We start from the raw sequence: 27,609 nt of genomic DNA on the forward strand, positions 1-27,609 counted from the left end.
ATAATATGTATAAGATAAGGACCGGAAACAGACCACTGTATGCTGAATTTTGTCTGTCATCAGACAAATAACATTCAGGTACCAGGTAACAACACCTGCAATACAAAACTGCCCACGAACTGATCATCACATACCCTCTCATTTGAAGCACGGTGATCACTTCTTAGTGACACTTCCTCCTACTAAAAAGAAATGGGCTCAGAAGAGATGTTTTGTCTATGGACATGCAACAAAATGCTCAAAAAAATGTAGACACTCATTTTGTATGTGAGGAGTGTAAAACAGCACTGTGCATGACACCATGTATCAGAGTTTGCAACAAACTGCAACAGTTCTTGGAACATGTCCAGTGATTGAATATTAGTAATAAGAACATTTATATTTGTTTGTGTAAACATGCTTTGTAAACAATTTAATAATAACAATATTAGTGCGTGAATGTGCGTGGATGTAGTGGGGATGATAAGAAAGAGATGATTGCTGGTGTTATGAATGAAAAGAAGTTGGATGTCCTGGCCCTAAGCAAAACAAAGCTGAAAGGGTTAGGTGAGTTTTAGTGGGGAGAAATAAATGGGATTAAGTCAGGAGTATCTGAGAGAGTTAGAGCTAAGGAAGGGGTAGCAATAATGTTGAAGGACTAGTTATGGAACCAGAAGAGGGAATATAAACTTGTAAATTCACGGATTATGTGGATTAAAATAAGGGTCGGATGTGAAAAGTGGGTCATAATAAGCGTGTATGCACCTGGAAAAGAGAGGAGTGTAGAGGAGAGAGAGAGATTTTGGGAAATGTTAAGCGGATGTATAGGAACCTTTGAACCAAGTGAGAGAGTAATTGTGGTAGGGGACCTAAATGCTAAAGTAGGAGAAGCATTTAGAGAGGGTGTGGTAGGTAAGTTTGGGGTGCCAGGTGTAAATAATAATGGAAACCCTTTGACTGAATTTTGTATAGAAAGGGGTCTAGTTATAGGCAATACGTATTTTAAGAAAAAGATGATAAATAAGTATACAAGATGTGATGTAGGGCGTAATGACAGTAGTTTGTTGGACTATGTATTGGTAGATAAAAGACTGTTGAGTAGACTTCAGGATGTACATGTTTATAGAGGGGCCATAGATACATCAGATCACTTTGAAGTTGTAGCTACACTTGAGAGTAAAAGGTAGATGGGATACAAGGAAAACAGAAGCAGCAAGTAAGAGAGAGGTGAAGGTGTATAAACTAAAAGAGGAGGCAGTTACGGTAAGATATAAACAACTACTAGAGGATAGATGGGCTAGTGAGAGTATAGGCAATGTGGTCAAAGATGTATGGGGTAGGTTTAAGAGTGTTAGTGTGTTCAGCAGAAGTTTGTGGTTACAGGAAAGTGGGTGCGGGAGGGAAGAAGAGCGATTGGTGGAATGATGACGTAAAGAGAGTAGTATGGAAGAAAAAGCTAGCATATGAGAGGTTTTTACAAAGTAGAAGTGATGCAAGGAGGAAAGAGTATATGGAGAGAAAAAGAGAGGTTAAGAGAGTTGTGAAGCAATGTAAAAAGAGAGCAAATGAGAGAGTGGGTGAGATGTTATCAACAAATTTTGTTGAAAATAAGAAAAAGTTTTGGGGTGAGATTAATAAGCTGAGGAAGCCTAGGGAACAAATAGATTTGACAGTTAAAAACAGGAGAGGAGAGTTATTAAATGGAGAGTTAGAGGTATCAGGAAGATGGAGGGAATATTTTGAGGAAATGTTAAATGTTGACGAAGACAGGGAAGCTGTGATTTCGTGTATAGGGAAAGGAGGAATAACATCTTGTAGAGTGAGGAAGAGCCAGTTGTAAGTGTGGGGGACGTTTGTGAGGCAGTGGGTAGAATGAAAGAGGGTAAGGCAGCTGGGATTGATGGGATAAAGATAGAAATGTTAAAAGCAGGTGGAGATATAGTTTTGGAGAAGTTGGTGCTATTATTTACTAAATGTATGGAAGAGGGTAAGGTACCTAGGGATTGGCAAAGAGCATGCATAGTTCCTTTGTATAAAGGCAAAGGGGATAAAAGAGAGTGCAAAATTTATAGGGTAGGGGATGTGTAGATCAAGTGTTTACATTGAGGCATATATGTGAACAGTACTTAGATAAAGGTAGGGAAGTTTTTATTGCATTTATGGATTTAGAAGAGGCATATGATAGAGTGGATAGGGCAGCAATATGGCAGATGTTGCAAGTATATGGAATAGGTGGTAAGTTACTAAATGGTGTAAAGTGTTTTTATGAGGATAGTGAGGCTCAGATTAGGGTGTGTAGAAGAGAGGAGACTACTTCCCAGTAAAAGTAGGTCTTAGACAGGGATGCGTAATGTCACCATGGTTGTTTAATACATAGATGGGGTTGTAAAAGAAGTAAATGCTAGGGTGTTCGGGAGAGGGGTGGGATTAAATTATGGGAAATCAAATACAAAATGGGAACTGACACAGTTACTTTTTGCTGATGATACTGTGCTCATGGTAGATTCTAAAGAAAAATTGCAAAGGTTAGTGGATGAGTTTGGGAGTGTGTGTAAAGGTAGAAAGTTGAAAGTGGACATAGAAAAGAGTAAGGTGATGAGGGTATCAAATGATTAAGATAAAGAAAAATTGGATATCAAATTGGGGAGGAGGAGTATGGAGGAAGTGAATGTTTTCAGATACTTGGGAGTTGACGTGCCGGTGGATGGATTTATGAAGGATGAGGTTAATCATAGAATTGATGAGGGAAAAAAAGGCGAGTGGTGCGTTGAGGTATATTTGGAGACAAAAAACGTTATCTATGGAGGCAAAGAAGGGAATGCATGAAAGTATAGTAGTACCAACACTCTTATATGGGTGTGAAGCTTGGGTTGTGAATGCAGCAGCGAGAAGGCGGTTGGAGGCAGTGGAGATGTCCTGTCTAAGGGCAGTGTGTGGTGTAAATATTATGCAGAAAATTCGGAGTGTGGAAATTAGGAGAAGGTGTGGAGTTAATAAAAGTATTAGTCAGAGGGCTGAAGAGGGGTTGTTGAGGTGGTTAGGTCATTTAGAGAGAATGGATCAAAGTAGAATGACATGGAGAGCGTATAAATCTGTAGGGGAAGGAAGGCGGGGTAGGGGTCATTCTCGAAAAGGTTGGAGGGAGGGGGTAAAGGAGGTTTTGTGGGCGAGGGGCCTGGACTTCCAGCAAGCATGCGTGAGCGTGTTAGATAGGAGTGAATGGAGACGAATGGTATTTGGGACCTGACGATCTGTTGAAGTGTGAGCAGGGTAATATTTAGTGAAGGGATTCAGGGAAACCGGTTATTTTTATATAGCCGGACTTGAGTCCTGGAAATGGGAAGTACAATGCTTGCACTCTAAAGGAGGGTTTTGGGATATTGGCAGTTTGGAAGGATATGTTGTGTATCTATATAGGTATATGCTTCTAAGTTGTTGTGTTCTGAGCACCTCTGCAAAAACAGTGATTATGTGTGAGTGAGGTGAAAGTGCTGAATGATGATGAAAGTGTTGAATGATGATGAAAGTGTTGAATGATGATGAAAGTATTTTCTTTTTTTGGGGATTTTCTTTCTTTTTTGGGTCACCCTGCCTTGGTGGGAGTCTGCTAACTTGTTAAAAAAAAAAAAAAAGTCCTTTGAGTTGTAGGTAGTAGGTTGGTAGACAGCAACCACCCAGGGAGGTACTACCATCCTGCCAAGTGAGTGTAAAATGAAACCCCTGTAATTGTTTTACATGATGGTAGGATTACTGGTGTCTTTTGTCTGTTTCATAAACATGCAAGATTTCAGGTACATCTTGCTACTTCTACTTACACTTAGGACACACTACACATACATGTACAAGCATATATATACACACCCCTCTGGGTTTTCTTCTATTTTCTTTCTAGTTCTTGTTCTTGTTTATTTCCTCTTATCTTCATGGGGAAGTGGAACAGAATTCTTCCTCCATAAGCTGTGCGTGTTGTAAGAGGCGACTAAAATGCCGGGAGCAAGGGGCTAGTAACCCCTTCTCCTGTATAAATTACTAAATTTAAAAAGAGAAACTTTCGTTTTTCTTTTTGGGCCACCCTGCCTTGGTGGGATACGGCCGGTTTGTTGAAAGAAAGAAGTCTTTTGAGTATACCTGGTAAAGTGTATGGTAGAGTTATTATTGGAAGAATTAAGAGTAAGATGGAGAGTAGGATAGCAGATGAACAAGGAGGCTTTAGGAAAGGTATGGGGTGTGTAGACCAAGTGTTTACAGTGAAACATATAGGTGAACAGTATTTAGATAAGGGTAAAGAGGTTTTTGTGACATTTATGGATTTGGAAAAGGCATATGACAGGGTGGATAGGGGGGCAATGTGGCAGATGTTGCAGGTGTATGGTATAGGAGGTAGGTTATTGAAAGCAGTGAAGAGTTTTTATGAGGATAGTGAGACTCAGGTTAGAGTATGTAGGAGAGAGGGAGATTATTTCCCAGTAAAAGTAGACCTTAGACAGGGATGTGTGATGTCACCATGGTTGTTCAATATATTTATAGATGGAGTTGTAAGAGAAGTGAATGCTCGGGTGTTGGCAAGAGGTGTGGAGTTAAAAGATAAAGAATCTAACACAAAATGGGAGGTGTCACAGTTGCTCTTTGCTGATGACACGGTGCTTTTGGGAGATTCTGAAGAGAAGTTGCAGAGGTTGGTGGATGAATTAGGTAGGGTATGTCAAAGGAGGATTAAAAACAAAAATTCCCAGCGCTCTCTCTAGAAAAACATGAATATCACAATTCCAATACTCTAAGATAACACATCCCCAGTCATCCTTCAGAGTTTGTAGATGAATGGTTCAGAGAACCGACATGTTGATAAATTAGACACATGTGCAACTCTTGGGTATCTTTATTGAGGAAACGTTTCGCCACACAGTGGCTTCATCAGTCCATACATAGGAGAAACTTGAAGAACAGGAGGAGAATGAGGTAATCAGTCCCTCAACCTTGAGTCGATGTGTTCAGTCCATCAATCTTGATGGACTGAACACATCGACTCAAGGTTGATGGACTGATTACCTCATTCTCCTCCTGTTCTTCAAGTTTCTCCTATGTATGGACTGATGAAGCCACTGTGTGGCGAAACGTTTCCTCAATAAAGATACCCAAGAGTTGCACATGTGTCTAATTTATCATCCTTCAGAGTGAAAGTACTGTGCTTCCACTTCCCAAACTTAAGTCCAGCTGATCAGTTTCCATGAGTCCCTTCATAGATATTTCCTTACTCACACTCCAACAGCACATCAAATCTTAAAACCAACTCGTCTTTACTCACTCCAATCTAACATGTTCACATATGCCCTCTACATACTCAAGGAACATCCTCTCAAAACTTTCCTCACACACTTCCTGGAATGTTTCCTTTCTACTGGCTTTCAGAAACCTAGACAAAAGCTCATTCAAAACAGTAATTTATACAACAGAAAAGGTTGGTAGCTCCTTCCTCTTGTCATTTTAGTTGCCTCTTACAACATGCATAGCTTATGGAGGAAAGATTCTTTTCCACTTCCCATGGAGATTAAAGGAAATAAATTAGAAGTGAACTCTTGAGAAAATAGAAGAAAACTCTGATGGGTGTGTATACATGTACATGTACATGCATGTGCAATGTGACCTATATATACATACATACAATTACAAATGTCAATCACATACTGTAAATGCATACATTAAAAATATTACAATAATCATAAGGAGCAAGCAGACTCTTGACCTTGTAACATACACCCTCTTGGACAACCTGTCTTACTCCATCCTTTCTAAACAACAAAGCAATTTCAATTTTTAAATGTGTTTATTGTGTTACTACTGGAGATGCTAAAATTAAAATGCTATTAGTCTGTATTTTACATTAGCAAATCTTACACAAGTAGCATTAATGCAAATAAAGCAGAAATACAAACAACTGACTAAGCTTTTCTTAATATTTAATAACTCTTCTCTTAGCATTGTCTCAAATTTCACCCATATGAGTTACAGCTGATGCTACAAGTATACATCTCAGAACAGCTGCTATATATGCAACTCTTGATTAGAGTTTTTAATTTTGCAATATTAGCATCAAATTAGAAGTGTTTGTGGCTACTTTTATTCACTGTGGACAAAGCATTGTGAACAATCTATTACCTACTATAATAAAAAAACAATGTATAATAAAACAACAATGTATAATAAAAATTTACTCATCTCAAAATCACTAGTATTAAGCAGTCTGTAAGCATTTGGTTTAATCTGCCTGAAATGCCCCAGCATGATAGTGGTTTTCTTTGTACTAAACAAATCAAAACTGTAATTACATATCATAAACACAGCAAAGAAATAAAATCATTATCATTAGAGTGTGCACAATGACTGCTGCCTTCATGATTTTTCTCTATCAATAACCTTAAATGATGAAAAATTATAGCAAAACATTTGATATATGACTTAATGCCGAGGGTAACAGGTTCTGCCAACGCCCTGATTCTTACATTAAGACAAAGCAAGTCTTGTAACTGCAGGGAATAATACCATTAACTTTTTTTCAACACATCGGTCATTTTCCACTAAGGCAGGGTGACCCAAAAAGAAAGGAAAACCCAAAAAGAAACAAAAATACTTTCATCATCATTCAACACTTTCGCCATCACTCATACATAATCACTGTCTTTGCAGAGGCGCTCAGGTGAGACAGTTCAGGTGTACCTCCAAACTGTCAATATCCCAAACCCCTCCTTTAAAGTGCAGGCACTGTACTTCCCATTTCCAGAACTCAAGTCCAGCTAACCAGTTTTCCTGAATCTCTTCACAAAATATTACCCTGCTCATACTCCAACAGTTTGTCAGGTCCCAAATACCATTCATCTCAATTCATTATCTAACACGCTCATGCATACTTGCTGGAAGTCCAGGCCCCTCACCCACAAAACCTCCTTTACCCCCTCTCTCCAACCTTTTTGAGGACGACCCCTACCCCGCCTTCCTTCCCCTACGGACTTATATGCTCTCCAAGTCAATCTACTTTGTTCCATTCTTTCTAAATCATCAAACCACCTCAACACCCCTTCTTCAGCCTTCTGACTAATACTTTTAGTAACTCCACACCTCCTCCTAATTCCACACTCCAAATTCTCTGCATAATATTTACACCACACCTTGCCCTTAGACAGGACATCTCCACTGCCTCCAGCCGCTTCCTCGCTGCAGCATTTGCAACCCAAACTTCACACCCATATAAGAGTGTTGATACCACTATAATTTTGTACATTCCCATTTCCATGGATAATGTTTTTTTTGTCTCCACAGATACCTCAACACACCACTCACCTTTTTTCCTTCATCAATTCTATGGTTAACCTCATCTTTCATAAACCCATCCGCTGACAAGTCAACTCCCAAATATCTGAAAACATTCACTTCTTCCATACTCTCTCTCTCTCTCCAATGTGATATCTAATTTTCCTTTATCTAAATCTTTTGATATCCTCATCACCTTACTCTCATCTATGTTCACTTTCAACTTTCTACCTTTACACACACTCCCAAACTCGTCCACTAACCTTTGCAACTTTTCTTTAGAATCCCCGGAAAGTACAATATTATCAGAAAAAAGTAACTGTGTCAACTCCCATTTTGTATTTGATTCCCCAAAATTTGATCCCACCCCTCTTCCCAACACCCTAGCATTTACTTCTTTTATAACCCCATCCATAAATACGTACATTAAACAACTGTGGTGACATTACACATCCCTGTCTAAGACCTACTTTTACTGGGAAGTAATCTCCCTCTCTCCTACACACCCCAACCTGAGCCTCACTATTCTCATAAAAACTCTTTACAGCATTTAGTAACTTACCACTTATTCCATATACTTGCAACATCTGCCACATTGCTCCTCTATCCACTCTATCATATGCCTTTTCTAAATCCATAAATGCAATGAAAACTTCCCTACCTTTATCTAAATACTGTTCACATATATGCTTCAATGTAAACACTTGATCTACATATCCCCTACCCACTCTAAAGCCTCCTTGCTCATCTGTAATCCTACCTTCTGTCTTACCTCTAATTCTTTCAATAATAACCCTACCACACACTTTACCTGGCTGTTACGATGTATCGTAATTTTTCTTTTCTTTTTTATCTATATAATACTACCTCGCCAGCTGCTTCGGTAATAGCTAAATTGAAGCCGCTGGATCGTCGTAGTATTATTGTATTCATCCTTCATCATTCTGATATGGTTAATTAGGTAAGCTCAACCTAGTTCGAGAGATGTGTTGTTAAGTGACATCATAATTTGGCGGCTTCTGGTCTCCCGAGGTTACTTACCATTCACGAGGCTTGTTCCCAGCAGTCACTCACCGGCAAGCTCTGAGGACAGGTCTACTCTACATAAACTCTGCCTCGCCTACCCTGTGTTTGGAGAAGCCGGTCCAACTCATTGTTTCAAAGATTGGCTTACTGTGTTTGCATATACATACATACATACATACATACATACATACATACATACATACATATATATATATATATATATATATATATATATATATATATATATATATATATATATATATATATATATATTTCCTAGGCAAGGACATGCCGGGAATTGAAGTTTTCTCAGATATTGAGAAAGTAGTACCCCACCTGAGCTGTGAGGAATTGTATATAGTGATTTCTATTGTAAAGACAGAGATTATCAATTTCATATATTTAAGCATTGGAACTGCTTATGATTTAACGGGCCCAAACTATTTAAAAGTGAATGTACTCTTATTCATATATTCTAGATGAAGTATGTTTATTAAAACTAACATAATAGTGATGACCTTGTCTTGATTCACCCCTAGTTTTTGAAGATTGATGAAATTGAGATATCAAGGAAATTGGTTTATTAACCCTTAAACGGTCCAAACAGATCGATGTTCAAATTCGTAGTGCTACAAAAGTAGATCTACTTTTTTTTACATATTTTCAAATATAACAAAAAAAAAAAGTATATAAAAGTTTTTTTACACGTTTTCAAATGTAAAACAAAAAAGAAGATCTACATTTTTTTACATACTTTCAGATGTTGAAAAAACGTATATATACGTTTGGATCATTTAAGGGTTAATAGTATTACGAAAAAAGGAGACTCCTCTCCTTGTTGAGGAGAAAGCAATGTAACCCGGGATAAACAACAACTTTTTAACCCTTTGAGGGTCGACAGGCCCTCTCCGAAACTCGTTCTCAGGGTCGGCCAAATTTCAAAAAAAAAAAAAAAAAAAAAAAAAAAAAAAAAAAAAAAAATATTTTTTTGAAAAAAAAAAATTTTTTTTTCTAAACATTATAGGCTAAACAAAAATTTTTTACCGTCAATACTTACAGATATATGGAGGCGTGAAGTTTGCCAAAATTGAACAACATCTGGTAACATCGCCGACTGCCGTCACCCAGTATTTTTCTATTTACTTTTTTATGTACTATTTTCAATTATTTTTCAATTTTTCTTTTTCTGAGTAACTTTTATGGCCTCTGAGGCCAACATGATCAGTATTTTGTAAGTTATTTCTTTTTCAATACTACACAATAAGGGCATAAACACTTGTCATTATTTTGTTTATAAATTAAATTAAATTAATCCATGTTAAGCGCTAAACCCAAGTGAGTCATTCAGCGCAAGACGTGTTGGAGGCTCGATCCTCCATCTGGTGAGCGCCAGACAGACGCGCTTCCTATTTGTACTCGCCTAGATGTTCTATTTTGTTTATAGAAAATATTTACACAAACAAACGATATGAAATGTTGTTTATTACTATTTTTCTATATTTTATATACACATATACAGTCACAGGGAATGTTTCTAGAAGTTCTGAAGCCTGTGGAAGTCTTTGAAACATGGTGTCATGCACAGTGGTGTTTTACACTCCTCACACATAAAACGAGTGTCTCTGCGTTGTTGTGGGCGTTTTTTTGTATGTGCACAGACGTAACACCTCTTCTGAGCCTTTTTCTTGAAAGCAGTAGCAAGCAGTTTTACCAGGAAGTGATCACCATGCTCCAGACGAGCAGGTAGTTGTTGATAATTTGGTGGGCGGTCAATTGCAGGTGCTGTTCCTTGGTACTTGAATACTATTTGTCTGATGACAGACAAACAGAATTTGCCGTACTGTGGTTTGTTTCTGGTCCTCATCTTATACATATTATAAGCATTGAGCATGGAAATGTCCAGAAGATGGAAAAACAGTTTGATGTACCACTTATAACTCTTGCAAACACAATCAGCAAACCCAATCTGCATGTCACATTTGTCCACTGAACGCATGTTGAAGGTGTAATCAATCACAGCTGCAGGTTTTAGAATGGGTTCATTGCTCTCTCTATGCTGCCTGCCACTGTCTGCCATTTCATTAGGGTGAACTGATGACAACAGTGTGACATCTCGTTTGTCGTGCCACTGAAATGCCATGATGTCATTGGCAGCAAACGCCTGCACCTCACCTCTACGAGTGCCAGCGTCAAACCTGGGCATATGTTTCTGATTTGCACACACTGTGCCACACACATCTGTCATGTTCACTCGCAAAAAATCACTGAGTGAGGGGCTTGTGTACCAGTTATCTGTATATAATATATGCCCCTTACCAAGGTATGGTTCTATCATTGTTCTAACCACATCACCTGAGATGCCCAATAACTTCCTGGTATTTTGCAATGTATAACTTCCAGTGTACACAATAATATCCAATACCAGACCACTGTAACAATCACAAAGCACAAACAACTTTATACCAAAGCGTTTCCTCTTGCTTGGTATGTACTGCTCGAAAGAGAGTCTTCCTTTGAACAGAATCAAAGACTCGTCAATTACAAGCTTCCTGAAGGGATAAAAATGTGTACTGAATTTCTCTTTCAGATACACAAACACATTCCTAATCTTATATAACCTGTCAGTTCTGTCAGGCCTGGTTTTGTCTGAGAAGTGAAGCATACATAACATTAGCACAAATCGATTCACTGGCATTATATCACTGAAACCTGGGGTTGCAATCAGGTCTGTTGACCAGTATGATTTCACTTTGTGCTTATACACATGTGGCATAAGCATTATTGTGGCAAAGAAAAGATACATCTCAGCCACAGTTGCCTCCTTCCACTGATGTAGACGTGATTTTGGTGAAAGTAATGTGTTTGCCATGGTGTACTCGTAGTATGTGTTGCTTTCCATGACAATACTTTCCATCAGTGGTTCGTCAAAGAATAACTCGAAACATTCCAGTTCAGTGGCATTGTTCCCAAGTGTACAAGATGGCCGTATTCCACTTTGGCTGTCATCAAACTGGTGGGCATTTGGAACAAAATTGACAGCTTCCTGCCAATCCCAGGTGCGGTCTGCTGGTGGGTACTGGACAATGACAGGTGGTTGTGGTTGTGGAGGTTGTGGTTGTGGAGGCTGGTGTGGTGGGTGGGTGGGGGATGGTGGCCTTTGTTGTAGATCAGCTGAGGCAGCGGCGTGGGTGGCAGCATGGCCCACTGCTGGTGCCTCACCGCCGGCACCACTACCACCACGCACATTTTCCATCCCAATTGCAACAGTATCATCGTCATTTTCACTCTCTGTTCCTGTTGTACAGCCACGGGATGTACTCCGAGATGCACTCCTTCCCCTTGGAATAGCATATGGCACACTACCAGAGCGCATATATCGTCGTATATACTGACGCTTCACTGGGGAATATTGCACTTCACTATCACTACTGGAACTAGTTTGAAGAGCTTGTAGTTCATATTCACTATCACTATCATCACCCATGCTCTCATCTGAGTCTGGGATTTGGGAAAATAGAAGTTTCCTCTTGGATTCTGGTACAACTGAACGTGAACAAGACGGCCCAGCACCAGAGGTGGAAGGCTGAGGGTCGTCTGGGTTTTCCTCACTATTACCGATATTATGGTCATTAGTTTCGGTCAAAACCTCACCAAAACCTTGAAACTCATCTTCACTGGCACTTCCATTTGTATTAGAACTGTCACTGGGAAACAAAAGTGTCCCAATTCGCCGAGGAGTGAGGAGCTTCTTACCGCGAGGCATGGTGGATATTGTTTACTAAGATGGCGTTCCCACAATGCACCACTGGGTCCCAGATTTTTTTTCTACCACGCACACCGACCACACACACCCATTCTCTCACATGTAGGCCTACCAGCCTTTTCCCGCGAGATCTGACGGCGCTAGAATTTGTGCGTACTAGTACGTCAAAAACCCCTGCGCGTAAGACATACTAGTACGTCTGAAACCCTCAAAGGGTTAAAAACAAGCTCCTATTCGTAATACTGGTATACTCAGTAAACTTCTTCCCCTATAATTTTTACAATCTCTTTTGTCCCCCTTCCCTTTATGTAAAGGAACTATGCATGCTCTCTGCCAATTCCTAGGTATATTCTCCTCTTTTATACATTTATTAAACAAAACATCAACCACTCCAACACTATATCTCCCCCTGCTTTTAACATTTCTGTCATGTGCCTGTCAGTTCCAGCTGCTTTACCTCCTTTCATTCTATGTAATGCCTCATGCACCTTCCCCACACTCACATCCTGCTCTTCTTCATCTTTTAGATGTTATACCTCCCTGGCCAGTGCACGAAATTACTGCCTCCCTTTCTTCACTGACATTTAAAAGTTCCTCAAAATATTCCTGCCATCTACTCAATACCTCCCATTAATATTATGATAAAGTATCACCATTTAGAATGGAGCAATATTGCTTAACCAAAATTTCTGTAAACACAGAGTGGATGGCAGGTTTAGGGGACATCCTAGGAAGGGCTGCAGGAAGTGAGGGAGATCAGTTTTTGGGATTCAATGTGCTGTTAGTGTGAGGAAAAATTAACAATTTTGAAAAGATTCTGGGAAACTGGTTTGCTGGGGTCGAAGGCAGTGTCTGCACTGTGAAGGATGGCTGGGGATTTTGCAGTCTGGTGGGTCATTTAACTTATGAAGTCCATACCCTTTTTGAAAGACAGGGGAGGAAGGGAAGGCAACCTTTCCATAGCGGGAAACAGCTAATGCATTAAATATAGGACAATCTGGCATGTTGGTATACATTTACAACAACTTACCTTTACCATGAAGATTGTAGCCCCGAAGTTCGCATATTGCCTTCCAGCCGTCCTCCTCATAAGCCATGTGCTGCAGGGAAACACAGCAACATGCACAAACTCAAAAAGACGCACCAACTTATTAAAATCAGCAAGTGCAATGATGATACAAGTCCTCATGAGACAGGCTACATACATTCTTTTACAGAAGAACAGGTTACCAAACTGGCTTGTTCAAAAATTTAATAATTACTTTACAAAGGGGACAAAGCCCCAACATTTCACAAAAATTTATTGAACTTCATATTCCCTAATGACAAAGTAGAAGAGTAATAGTGTATTGTTTAGTATTAGTAGAAATCAATTATAGAAGCTTGAAGTGAATGATTCTATGTATGTTAAGAACTACAGTAATATAATTTGAGTGAGTTCACACAGACTCATGATGACTACAATATATGGATAACAACCAAAATGCTTAGAGATATAACACTACAGAAATTCACTGAAAACTCAGCAACAAATGGTAATGAGTGCAATGCAAAGAATTTTAATTAAAATTAAGAAATTAATTAATCATGTAACATCACAAAGCCTATATTAATACTGTAAAATACTGTTTATTTACAGTATTTCAACTGCAAATACTGAAAAAAAAGTAAAAGCCAAGGTCAGTAGCAAAGTTAATTACAATGAAGACAAGACATGGGTGGGGAATAATCTTTCAAGGTGACAACATTTGGCTGTGTAGAACTTTGTTAAGTCTAGAGAGAGAGAGAGAGAAAGAGAGAGAGAGAGAGAGAGAGAGAGAGAGAGAGAGAGAGAGAACAGAGAGAGAGAATAGAGAGAGAGAGAACAGAGAGAGAGAACAGAGAGAGAGAATAGAGAGAATAGAGAGAGAGAATAGAGAGAGAGAATAGAGAGAGAGAATAGAGAGAGAGAATAGAGAGAGAGAATAGAGAGAGAGAATAGAGAGAGAGAATAGAGAGAGAGAATAGAGAGAGAGAATAGAGAGAGAGAAGAGAGAGAGAGAGAAGAGAGAGAGAGAGAAGAGAGAATAGAGAGAGAGAGAATAGAGAGAGAGAGAATAGAGAGAGAGAGAATAGAGAGAGAATAGAGAGAGAGAGAATAGAGAGAGAGAGAATAGAGAGAGAGAGAATAGAGAGAGAGAGAATAGAGAGAGAGAGAATAGAGAGAGAGAGAATAGAGAGAGAGAGAATAGAGAGAGAGAGAATAGAGAGAGAGAGAATAGAGAGAGAGAATAGAGAGAGAGAATAGAGAGAGAGAATAGAGAGAATAGAGAGAGAATAGAGAGAGAGAATAGAGAGAGAGAATAGAGAGAGAGAATAGAGAGAGAGAATACAGAGGATAGAGAGAGAGGAGAGAGAGAGAGAATAGAGAGAGAGAATAGAGAGAGAGAATAGAGAGAGAGAGAGAATAGAGAGAGAGAGAGATATAGAGATAGAGAGAGAGATATAGAGATAGAGAGAGAGATATAGATACAGAGAGAGATATAGAGATACAGAGAGAGATATAGAGATAGAGAGAGATATAGAGATAGAGAGATAGATAGATAGATAGATAGAGAGAGAGAGAGAGAGAGAGAGAGAGAGAGAGAGAGAGAGAGAGAGAGAGAGAGAGAGAAACACTGTCACAAAGAAAGCTTGTTCTGTACCTATGTCTTTTCTTCTTTACTGTTGTCAGTAACAAACATGAACAGGTATTTGTTTGAGCTATAAAGTTCCATGTCTGGAGTTTCCAATATGGTTTTCAACACTGAAAACTAATGTTAAATAGCCAAAGAGTCATTTATATTGCTCTTGTTTTATTTACTAAGTGATGAAATATATACCATACTCGTACTCTCATGAGATAGACAAAAATAAATATGAAGGCCTAGCTATTCTAAACATTATAATACTTGTACAGTTCTCTCTCTAGTTATGCATATTGTATTTTAAAGTATATTCTTATTTGTATATATGTGAGTGCTTCGTACAAGGTAGTCCATACAACTTCTCCCCCGACCAACCAAGTACAGTGGACCCCCGGATAATGATATTATTTCAATCCAGAAGTCTGTTTGGGTGCCGTTATAGACCGAATTTGTTCCCATAAGAGATATTGTGAATTAGATTAGTCCATTTCAGACCCCCAAAAATACACCTACAAAAGCACTTACAAAAATACACTTACATAATTGGTCGAGTTGGGAGCTGATCGTTATGCGGGGGTCCACTGTATATATGTACATGGATAACATGGTTGACTAATGTAAGGTAGTCCATGCAAACTCTTTCCCAACTACCCATGTATATACTTGGTTGACTGATGCAAGGTAGTCCATGCAAACTCTTCACCAACCACCCATGTACAGTATATACATAAGTGCTTGATGCAAAATAAACCATGCAAAAATCTCCTGTAACACGCCATGTATATATGCACCTTATCTCATTCATTTATACTGTACATTAATTTAATTTTATTATCCAGACATCATCGACTTTTAAATGTTATATACAAGTTGCATAGTAAGAGATTAACACTGCTAAATATGAGTATGTCTTGTTATATGCTCGAATATTCTCTGCAAATGATTGACAAAAGTTCTCTACATTAACTGTGCATTCAATTAAACATCACAATAACAAAACATGAACCACAGAAATTTGAAAATAAAATCTACAAAATGGAGACAGCAACATATTGGGAGAGGAGAAAATGCTTTGATTAGAAAAAATTATTACCTAAGGTTACTTTCTGCATTTACATTAGAGCAAATTTTTCTATATTTTTTTTTTAACACACTGGCCATTTTCTACCGACCCAGGGTAGCCCACAAAAAAGAAGAAACATTCCCACCATCACCGTCTTGACAGAGGGGCCCTGATACTATAGTTCAAAACTGCAACATATCAATACCCCTCCTTCAGAGTGCAGACACTGTACTTCCTACCTCCAGGATTCAAGTCTGGCTAACTGGTTTCCCTGCATCCCTTCATAAAAGGCATATGACAGGAATTTTAAGTGTACTGGCTTTTGTGTACATTATACAACATGCCTAGCTGCCCACCCAGACATATATAAGCATTCTTCCTAGTTTAATGGTCATTACCATGTTGTACAACAATATTTAATAGAAAAATTTATTACACTTTTAAGCGATTATTTAACAGCCTTTTTTCCTTCTAAAATATTAATAATTAACTTACACATATTTAAACATAATATGAACACACCTTAACCCCTTCTCCTCTATAAATTACTAAACAAAAAAAAAAAGAAAAATGAAAGTGTTTCTTTTTAGGTCACCCTGCCTTGGTGGGAGACAGCCTGTGCGTTAAAAAATATCAATACGACTTCTATAGCTACTAATGGGAGCTCAGTGAATCCAAGTCAAAATGTTCACAATTTTTTAAATATTCTATTTATTTTAATCAAAGAAAAACACTAAAACCATATGGGTCATACAGCATCTGGAAATATTATTTTAGGTGTCACAAATATTTGGGGCAGATTGACTAGAGTGAAAACAGGTAAAGAGGTCAAGGTGAAGATTAAGATTGCAGGTCAACAGTGCATAGCAGAAATTTGTGCTTGTATGAGAGCAGGTGTGAGTGAACAGAGGAATGATGAGTAAAATAAGGTAAAAACAATAAAAGGGTGTTAATAGAGAAAAAGCTATTATTTGAATGATTTTTACTATGTTAAAAAGATATACAGAATAAGAAGAGAGATAAAAGAGGCTAAACAAATAGCAAGAGTGTGCAAAAGAAAAAATGAGAGAATGGGTGAGCAATTATCAACAAATTTTGCTGAGATAAAGAAACTGTTTTGGAGATATTAATTAGTTGAGAAAGCCTGAGGAGTTCAGAATGAAACAGCTGAGAGGTAGAAGTACTGAAAATTTTGAGAAAATAGATTGAGGAATTATTAAATGTTTACGATGAGAGAGGCAGTGAGCTCATGCCAAGGGCAAGAAGTAATTGTATCTGTTAGGAGTAGGGAAAAGCCAGAGGCAAATGAAGAGACAGTGGGTGAGGCATTGCATAGGTGAACAATCAGCTGTGACAGATGGGGTGAAGACTGAGATGCTGAAAACAGGTGGGGATATTATTTCGTAATGGTTGGTGTATTTATTAAAAATGTGCATACATGAAAGAAAAGAAGGTACCTAAGAATTGACAAACAAGCATGCATAGTTTCTTTGTGATGTGTGCACATCTCTGGCAAGACAGTCACTGAATGAGTGATGAAGGTGTTTCCATTTTTTGGTCATTCTATCTTGGAGGAAAACAGCCCCATGAAAAAAAAAAAAAAAAAAAAAAAAAAAAAAAAAAAAAAAAAAAAAAAAAAGTGCGCGCGCGTATATGGAATTTTGTGGCACGATCAACTGAGAGAACAAGACAATGCCAACTGTAAACAAGAAAAAAGAAAGTAGTGCTGCAATGACACTATTTTTTCACCAATATTGTGGCAAACAGCTAGAATGGCATCCAGGAGTAAGTAGTGATCATTACAAACAACCCCAGGAAAATACACAAATAACCTGCACACAGGAGAAAGAAGCTTATGACGTTTCAGTCTGACTTGGATCATTAACTAGTAACATCAACACAGGAAGGTGAGGGAGCCAGTATATACAGAAGAGGAGGACAGAGACAGGACAAAGAGAGGAAGGAAGGAAGTAGAAAAGTAGTGGTATTGTGCCTTTTTGTTCTTTATAAATTCCAGAACTTAAAAAAAAAAAAAAAAAAATTGCACGACAAACTAAACAGTGAACAGAGGACACAGTAAAAATAGAACCAATCTTTTGTAATTACACTTTCCTAATTAAAATCACTGAGCTCTACTTAATCTATAGTAATATGCATCTATAAAGTGGTAAAACTAGTTAAAAACAGTTATGTATACATTGTACATGCATCAACTGTAACTTAAGTTAGCAACAGCATGCAGTTCACAAAGTAAAACCTTAACAATAATTAAGCCCATCATGCAAGAACCAACTTGAAAAAATAACTCACCACAAATCCATAGAACTTGCCAACCATGACAACAGCCTCAATAACTGGCCCGTATTGTGAGAAAAGATAGCGTAAATCATCCTTTGTTGCTGCTCCAGCAAGATTACCACAAAAAATCTTGAATGTCTTGTGCACTTCACCAGGCATTCTGAAAAACAAAGATTGCAGTGACCTCAGCAGTGATCTATGATTATCCTTCCATGAGATGATGATAATAACGTTAATAAATGACAATAACAGCAATAAATATTGTACAGTGAATTGATTGCTGAAGTACAATACTGTAACTGAGTATCTTAAAAGAATAAGCAATTTAATTGAATAAACTTTAAAAGCAAAAAACAAACTATTAATACTGTATTATATTAATTTTCATTATGAGCTACAAAATATCTGCACAACATAAAATAATGGACATTTATTACAAATACAGTCAAATCATCCCTATAAATTTACGTGGTTCACTCTTCTAAAGGTTCTGTGAAAACTACAAACAACAAATAATACAAATTAAATGTACAAGAAAATTTTTCTTTCAGATTAGGGTTCAATTTGTTGCAGGGATAATGTCTGTGTAAATGTATCACTCTAGTCTGTTTAACAAACACTGACATTTATAACATATAGTGACCAGAAGAGATTGATTTGGGCAACGGAGAGTTGGTGAGCCAGAAAAACACCAAATAACTGAAACTATTCACTAGTTATTCATCAGCAAAAATGTTGGATAATGGAAATCTGCAAATACATATTTAAGGTTGTGAATCTGTAGGAATGACTGTAAATTCTCAATACATACATGTTCCAATTTATAGTAGTGTTAGATTCATGGGAGCTACTAAACTGACAGTTCCAAATCAAAGAAATCTGAATCAGGCATTGTTATGGTATGTCTTCCTCAGATCAAATGATGTAGTTTTTCAAATAATTGCTGCTACAGTCTAAGAGCACACCAGCACTGTACAGCAACACAGCATCCCAGAAGACACCTGCCAGAGTGAGCTAAGCTAGTCACAATTCTTTATTTTCCAATGTGATTTTTAAATAGTTCCTTTCCACCCTAGGAAGCCTAGTCTGAGACTAGTCTGAGACTAGGCTGAGACTAGGCTGTGGGAAGATAATCAGCAAGTAACAGATGATGATGCTGACCTAGGACTCTTCTGGAAAACTAACAGTAGAAAAACAACAGTAGAAACAACTAGAAAAAATATTTGATATTCTTCATGTTCGGCTGAACATCTACAGAAATGATGCAAATAAAGGAACTTAATTAAAATGTGGAATAACTTGCTGACGATTTAAAAAAGTTATATAATAAATGAATTTTTAGGTCTAAGTCTAAGCGCTGTGTACTAGCCCTGCTTATAAATTTTGTAGTCTTATACAACTTTAACCTTCATCAAGTATTTTTTTTTTTTAACAAACCAGCCATATTTCACCGAGGAAGGTGACCTAATCAGAAAAACGAAAGTTTCTCTTTTTAAAATTAGTAATGTATGCAGAAGGGGTTACTAACCCCTTGCCCCTGGCATTTTAGTCACCTCTTACGACACACATGGCTTACGGAGGAAGAATTCTATTCCACTTCCCCATGGAGATAAGAGGAAATAAACAAGAACAAGACTACCAACCTATTACCTATTTTATCAGGTATTATTATTATTAATTATTATCATCACTTTTTGCTTTTGTTCTGCCTGTAACAGTTTATTACCCTGCTCATTCAATCACTGTTTACCTTTATCACAAGTTATTACATCATCATAAATTATAAATCTTCTCATATATGCCCACTGTTGCCAAAATGAATATAATTTATTCTTTTTATGCTTTTTTTTTTTGTAATATTAAGTACAGCCTCTCCTCACTTAACAACGGAGTTCCGGTCCTCAGACCATGTCGGTAAATGAATTCATTGCTAAGAAAGCAGCATACAGTGGACCCCCGGTATTTGATGGCATCGGTATCCGATAAATCCGGTATTCGATGCATTTTAACGCAAAAATTTCGCCTCGGTATCTGATCGAAAACCCGGTATTCGATGCGATTCATACGAGACGTGTCCACGTGTGGCCTGAACTACCCCGTTTGTGCCAGTGTTTACAAGCCAGGCAGTGTGCGCGCATCTAAGGATATATTCGGTGCATTACATATTATCACAGTGTTTTTGGTGCTTGTTTCTGCAAAATAAGTCACCATGGGCCCCAAGAAAGCTTCTAGTGCCAACCCTGTGGTAAAAAGGGTGAGAGTTAGTATGGAAATTAAGAAAGATTTTGAAGGGTTTGGGGCTAACCCTGAGAAGCCTATGCCATTTGTGGAATCCATTGTGCGTACTTCCAAAAATTAAGGAAATGTGTGCAAAGTGGGTTGAACTGCAAACCTTTATGGATGAAAATCACCCTAACACAGCTATTGCAAGGCGTGCTGGTGACTATTACAATGACAATGTTATGGCCCATTTTAGACAAATCTTAAAGGAACGGCGACAGAGGTCCAGTGACTCTCAAGCTGGTCCTAGTGGCATTAAAAGAAGAAGGGAAGTAACCCCAGAAAAGGACTTACTACCTCAAGTCCTAATGGAAGAGGATTCCCCTTCTAAACAGTAACAGCTTTGACACTCTCCCCTCCTACCATCCCATCAATCATCACCAGATCTTCATTAAAGGTAAGTGTCAATTATTCTATTGTTATTGTAATTATTCTATTGCATTAAACTTAATATTTCATATGGTAAAATTTTTTTTTTCATATTTTTGGGTGTCTTGCACGGATTAATTTGATTTCCATTATTTCTTATGGGGAAAATTGATTCGCTTTCGATATTTTCGGTATTCGATGAGCTCTCAGGAACGGATTAATATCGAATACCGGGGGCCCACTGTATTATAATGGTAGTGGGTTTGTCAACCATCTTTAATATTGTTTTAACCCTTTGACTGTTTACGACGTATAAATACGTCTTACGAGCCAATGTTTCTGACGTATTTATACGCACAAATTCTAGCGGCTTCAAATCAAGCGGGAAAGGCCTGGTAGGCCTACATGAGAGAGAATGGGTCTCAGTGGTCGGTGTGCACCCTGTGAAAAAATCTGGGACCCAGCGGTGCATTGTGGGAACGCCATCTTGTTAGTCCATTTTCACCATGCCTCTCGGTAAGAAGTTCCTCACTCCTCGGCGGATTGGAGGTCTTTTGTTCCCAAGTGATAGCTCTAACAGCGATGAAAATGTCAGTGACAGTGAATTCCAGGGTTTTGAAGTGAGTGTTACCGGAAAAAGTGCCCAGGATAACGTAATTAGTGATGAAAACCCAGATGACCCACAACCTTCCACCTCTGGTGCTGGGCCGGCTTGTTCACGTTCACGTTCGCCTGTACCAGGACGAAAGAGGAAACTATTTGGTCGTGTACAACACCCAGATGATAGCAGTGAATGTGATAGTGACAGTGATTTCAAGGTCATTGAAAGCAGTTCTAGTGACAGTGAGGGTGAATATTCCCCAGTGAAGTGGCAGTATGTACGACGTAGCATATGTCTGGTAGTGTTTCATATGTTGTTCCAAGGGGAAGGAGAAACTCTGGGAGCACATCCCATGGCCCTACACCACGACCTGATAGTGAAGATGACGATATTGCACTCCCATAACCTGCACAACCACAACCTGCACAACCACAACCACGGTACAATATCCAGACCCCACCAGCAGACCGCATCTGGGATTGGCAGGACGGTGACGAGTTTGTTCCCAGTCCCCATGACTTTGATGAAACACAAAGTGGAATAAAGCCATCATGTCCACTTGGGAACAATGCCAGTGAACTGGACTGCTTTGAGTTATTCTTCGATGTACCCCTGATGGACATCATTGTCAGGGAAACAAACACATGTACTGTGATTACACCATGGCAAATACAATTCTCTCACCAAAATCACGGCTACACAAGTGGAAGGAGACAACTGTGGCAGAGATGTATCTGTTTTTTGCCACAATAATGCTTATGCCACATGTGTATAAGCACACTGTCACCACATACTGGGCAACTAAACACCTGATTTCAACTCCAGGTTTTAGTGACATTATAGGTGTCAATCGTTTCCTGATACTGTTACGCATGTTACACTTTTCAGACAAAACCAGGCCTGACAGAAGTGACAGGTTATATAAGATAAGAAATGTGATTATGTACCTGAAACAAAAGTGCTGCATGTATTTTTATCCCTTCAGGAAGCTTGTTATTGATGAGTCCTTGATTTTATTCAAAGGAAGACTCTCATTCAAGCAATATATACCAAGCAAGAGGAAACGCTTTGGTATAAAGCTATTTGTACTGTGTGATTGCAGAAGTGGTCTAGTTTTGGATATCACTGTGTACACTGGCAGTAATATTTTGAGAGATACCATGAAGTTATTGGGTATCTCTGGTGATGTGGTTCGAACAATGATGGAACCATATCTTGGTAAGGGGCATATGTTATTTACTGATAACTGGTACACAAGCCCCTTACTCAGTGATTTCTTGCGAGTGAACTTGACAGACGTGTGTGGCACAGTGCGTCGTAATCGTAAACATATGCCAAGGTTTGACGCTGGCACTCGCAGAGGTGAGGTGCAAGCCTTTGCTGCCAATGACATCATGGCATTTCGGTGGCATGACAAACGTGATGTCACATTATTGACATCAGTTCACCGAAACGAAATGGTACACAGTGGCAGGCACAACAGAGAGACCAATGAACCCATTCTAAAGCCTGCAGCTGTCATGGACTACAACCTCAATATGCGCTTAGTGGGCAAATGTGACATGCAGATTGGGTTTGCAGACTGTGTACGCAAGAGTTATAAGTGGTACATAAAACTTTTTTTCCATCTTGTTGATATTTCTATGCTGAATGCTTATAACATATACAAGTTGAAGACCAACAAAACACCAAAATATGGTGAATTTTGCTTGTCAGTAATCAGACAAATAATTGCAAAGTACCAAGGAGCAACACCTGCAATAGACCAGCGCCCACGAAATTACTAACACGTCATCTCGTTTCAGGCCTGGTAATCACTACCCCATGCAACTGCCTCCTACTACTGCCAAGAAAAATGCTCAGAAGAGGTGTTGTGATATATGTATGCATACCACAAAACGCCCACAAACACGCAGAGACACTCGTTTTATGTGTAAGGAGTGTCAAGTGCCACTCTGCATATACCCATGTTTCAAAGAGTTCCACAAGCTGCAGCAGTTCTAGGAACGTGTTCAGTGACTGTACATATGTATATATATTATGGAACAATAGTAATAAACATTGTTTTGTATTGTTTGTTTGTGTAAACAAAGTGTATACACAAACTAATAGTGATAAAGTTTGTTCTGTTATTGTGTTGTAAACAATGAGTGTATATTTGAAGAATGCACCTTACATTGGTCTCACAGGCCACATAAGTTACCTGGAACAGAAAAATATTGAAAAATGCAAGAAACCTTTGAATTAGAGTAAATAAAAGAATGCCGGGTGGGCGGCAGTCGCCGCTGTTGCCGTACGCACGTCACTTTCTGCAAACTTTGCGGCTCTATATCTCGGTAAGTATTGATGGCAAAAAATTTTTTTTAGGCTTAAAACACTCAGAAAAATATTCCTAACATTTTCATAAGAAAAAATAATTTGTTTTTTTTTTTCGAATATTTGGCGACATAGAATGACAGTTTCAGAGAGGGGCCTGAAACAGTCAAAGGGTTAATGTCACCTTTACACCATTTATAACATTTTTAGTATATTTTTAAACGTTTATATGGTAGTGTACTGTATATTGCAATAGAGAATAGAGGAAATCAGCTCTAATACACATACATTATTTAGGTATGCATACTGGTCGGAGAACCGGTTAGAAGTCCGAGTCACTGCTAAATAAGCACATCGCTAGGAGAGGAGAGGCTGTACTCAAATTTTAGTCAAAGCTTAAGTCTGTCCAAAATGCTGTGCATACTACAGGCTTGCCATATATGTATACTATCTGCTTGCCATGGGTTTTAAATCTCTGTTCAGTGAGTAGATACATTCATTCCTTCCTTCTCCCTCTCATACTTTCAATATTTTATCACAATTATATTCCAAATGTAACTGGGTTTTGTTTTTTTCATTGCCATAACATGTCATGTGTTAACATTAAATTCCATCATACATGTTGCTTCAGTTACTTAATTTATCCTGGTCTTACTGTAGGGATTTACTCTTATACTAATATCTATTTTCACAGGATTTTTGCATCATCTGCAAACATGCTTATAGTTTTTCAATATGGGATATACACACCTCGAACCCACAATCCAGCTTTATCCACTAGGCTGCAGCACCAGAGTGGGCAAAATACAGCCCACAAGCCATATACAGTTTGTCAAGGAGTTCAATTTGGCTTGACACTTGTTAGCAATTTAGGAAAATTTATAATGTCTCCAATTAAGGAAAGAATTCATTTTTTATGTCCTAATCAGCAGCAGGTGTTTAAAGAGTCACAGAAGCAAGACCTAGCAATGCTGGATGCATTCAATATAACCTTTTAAATTAGTTAAATTTTTAGCTTGATTTCAGGACAGATACATTTCTTTGGAGTCGTCCTGTTAATGCCAGGTGAATGCATGTTAGTGCCACTTGTGTTCCAGTGTTCATAGCTGCAGGTGCCTACCAGGTAGCCTAGGAATTCTCTTTCTTTTCTCTATCTCTCTTTTGGTTTCTTTGTTTTCTTCTGGCTCAGGGGATGGGAGAGGATGTATGCATGGTCATTTAATCTGGCAAATTTACACCAAAAATTTACTTGTCGATTCCAGGATTTGAAAATGACTGAGTGTGATATAGCTCTTCTTTCTAAGTTGATGTCAATAAAGCCTCAGTTGACTTTCAATGCGAGCTTATTTACCTGCAACATGATCCACTGCTTTATAAGCACTTCAAGTCCTTGACACTTAAAGGTTTATGCTCAAACAACAACTGTATTATTTCGGTCAACATACATATGCCAGCAGAAATTTTCAACAATGAAACTGAACAAGGCAAAGCTTAGATCTGTGATAACCCATGACCACCTTAGCACTGTACTCAACACTGCAACAATAGAAGCAAAACTGGACTTCAACAGTTAGGTTAAAGAACATCAGTGTTGTTATTCTTCCCACTGAAAGCTTCCATCATTCTCATCAACATTTTGTATGATTCATAAAATATGGAAAAAATACCAGACTAAGAAGTTGCTTTTTAGACAGAATTAATTAATTTTTATTTAGCATATTTATTTTCCGCAACAGGTGTACATCAATGCTTCCATAGAGTGAACTTATTGAATATATGATTTATTAAATAGATTGATTTATTATTCATTAACTTAATTTTGAACAGATAATAGTAGTGAATGGAGACAAATGGTTTTTGGGACCTGACAAGATGTTGGAGTGTGAGCAGGGTAATATTTTGTGAAGGGATTCAAGGAAACTGGTCAGCTGGACTTGAGTCCTGGAGGTGGGAGGTACAATGGCTGCACTTTAAAGGAAGGGTTTGGGATACTGGCTGTTTGGAGTGACATCCAAACTGCCGTATCTGAGCGCCTCTGCAAAGACAATGATTATGTATGAGTGATGGTTAAAGTGTTGAATGAGGATGAGTTTTTTCTTTCTTTTTTTGGGTTACCCTGCCTCGGTGGAAAACGGCCAATGTGTTAACCCTTAAACTGTCCAAACGTAGATCTACATTCACGTGTATAGCGCTCCGACCTTGATTTTCCCATTTGAAAGCATGTAAAAAGAAAAAAAAGTAGATCAACGTTCAGAGCCCCCCGCACGTGGACATAGATCTACGTTTGGAGCCCCCGCACGTGGACGTAGATCTACGTTCGGAGCCCCCCGCACGTGGACGTAGATCTACGTTGGGACAGTTTATGGGTTAAAAAAAAAATATTAATTTATCTTAATATTTTCTATTTACAAAAGGAAGACATGCTTTTGAGTTATTATTTATAACTTACAATTTTACAACGAATGTGCATGTGGCCCTCGAAGGTCACAAGCTGAGTTGGTGATGAGGCGTGTTGATCACAACTGTCTCGCCTGCTGTATCAACTGCCACAGCTTAATGGAAAGAATAATTTAAACCATAGGAATCAACTTCACAAATTTCCCTCCTGGTCCCTGGGGTGGACCTCCTGGTCCCTGGGGTGGACCTCCTGGTCCCTGGGGTGGACCTCCTGGTCCCTGGGGTGGACCTCCTGGTCCCTGGGGTGGACCTCCTGGTCCCTGGGGTGGACCTCCTGGTCCCTGGGGTGGACCTCCTGGTCCCTGGGGTGGACCTCCTGGTCCCTGGGGTGGACCTCCTGGTCCCTGGGGTGGACCTCCTGGTCCCTGGGGTGGACCTCCTGGTCCCTGGGGTGGACCTCCTGGTCCCTGGGGTGGACCTCCTGGTCCCTGGGGTGGACCTCCTGGTCCCTGGGGTGGACCTCTTGGTACTGTGTTGCCTGCATGGCCCTGTAGTGGACTTCTTAGCCTTAGGGGCCCCTGCATGGCCCTAGTGTGGACCTCCTGGCCCCAGCATGGCCACAAGAGGCCAGTGGTGCATGCTGGAGGTCCTGACCTCTTGTCCTCCCTAACCTCTCCCCACCCCATCACCCCACCCCCACCCTACCTCCACCCACCCCTCTCACCCTCCCCACAGCATACAGACATGGCCCTAAAGTGGCCCAGCACCCCCGACTTCTGGCCAAAATAAGCGAGGTAATGACAGGTCGCAGGAGGAGGAGGAGGCCAAGTCTCTCTCTCTCTCCCCCCCTCTTCTCACCCCTCCCTCACCTCACCTCACCCCTCAACCTCACTCACCTTCGCCCTCTGCCGGAGTAAACAGTGTAATCCATTGATCCATTCAGTTGTAAATTCAAAAATATGAGCACACGGGCAGTCTGGTCTTGGTCAACATTATCCACAATCAGTAGCAGCGTTATGGAGGGAACCTCTCTATAACCCTCTCCTCTCTCCCTCTCACCCCTCTCAACCCTATTCTTAATCTCTATACACACACCCCATTAGGGTATTTTTTCCAGGCTGATCCGTAATAATTCGGGGATTGGGAGGTTAATTATAAGCTTCAGTTTAGTGGATAAATCTTATACTTGAGATGCTTCCCGTGTGAGGCAATTGTGGAGGTAATGGCTTATATGCCATTAATATGCCAGTATAACAAGCCTTTCACCAACAAAATACATATATACACTAATGAAAGCCTCCAGAAAATGATTAATTGAGTTCATTTGGCTCCATTAAAGCCACATAATTACACAGGCCAGTGGGTGGCGACATTTAGTAACTCTTACACAACAATAATAACGCCATTTAACAAACTTGTAAATCTTATCTATGAGTTATGATGTAGTGTGGTGGTGGTGAGTGATGTCTTCATCACACCCACCACCACATTGTACCATGGCATCACTTATATACACTTATATAATGCCGGTGTGGCCTTGATAAATGAC

At 39.1% G+C, this 27,609-nt stretch overlaps 1 protein-coding gene across 2 annotated transcripts in view; it reads right to left on the reverse strand.

The window, feature by feature from the left end:
- The window catches only part of LOC128694221 (uncharacterized), a 77,013-nt gene extending 49,906 nt beyond the window's left edge, over positions 1-27,107 (reverse strand). Inside the window, exons 1-3 of one of the 2 annotated variants that reach the window (XM_070093523.1) lie at positions 26,957-27,107; positions 18,110-18,257; positions 13,101-13,170 (exon numbers count right to left, since the gene is read on the reverse strand). In XM_070093523.1, the coding sequence (XP_069949624.1) occupies positions 13,101-13,170; positions 18,110-18,257; positions 26,957-26,991 (253 nt within the window). In that variant the 5' untranslated portion in view covers positions 26,992-27,107. Of the gene's footprint in view, positions 1-13,100; positions 13,171-18,109; positions 18,258-26,956 lie in introns of those variants that run through there. The other variant, XM_070093524.1, reaches the window with a different exon arrangement.
- Between the last annotated feature and the right edge of the window lie 502 nt (positions 27,108-27,609).

The sequence above is a fragment of the Cherax quadricarinatus genome, chromosome 43, assembly GCF_038502225.1.
Source record: "Cherax quadricarinatus isolate ZL_2023a chromosome 43, ASM3850222v1, whole genome shotgun sequence".
Classification (NCBI taxonomy): Eukaryota; Metazoa; Arthropoda; class Malacostraca; order Decapoda; family Parastacidae; genus Cherax; species Cherax quadricarinatus.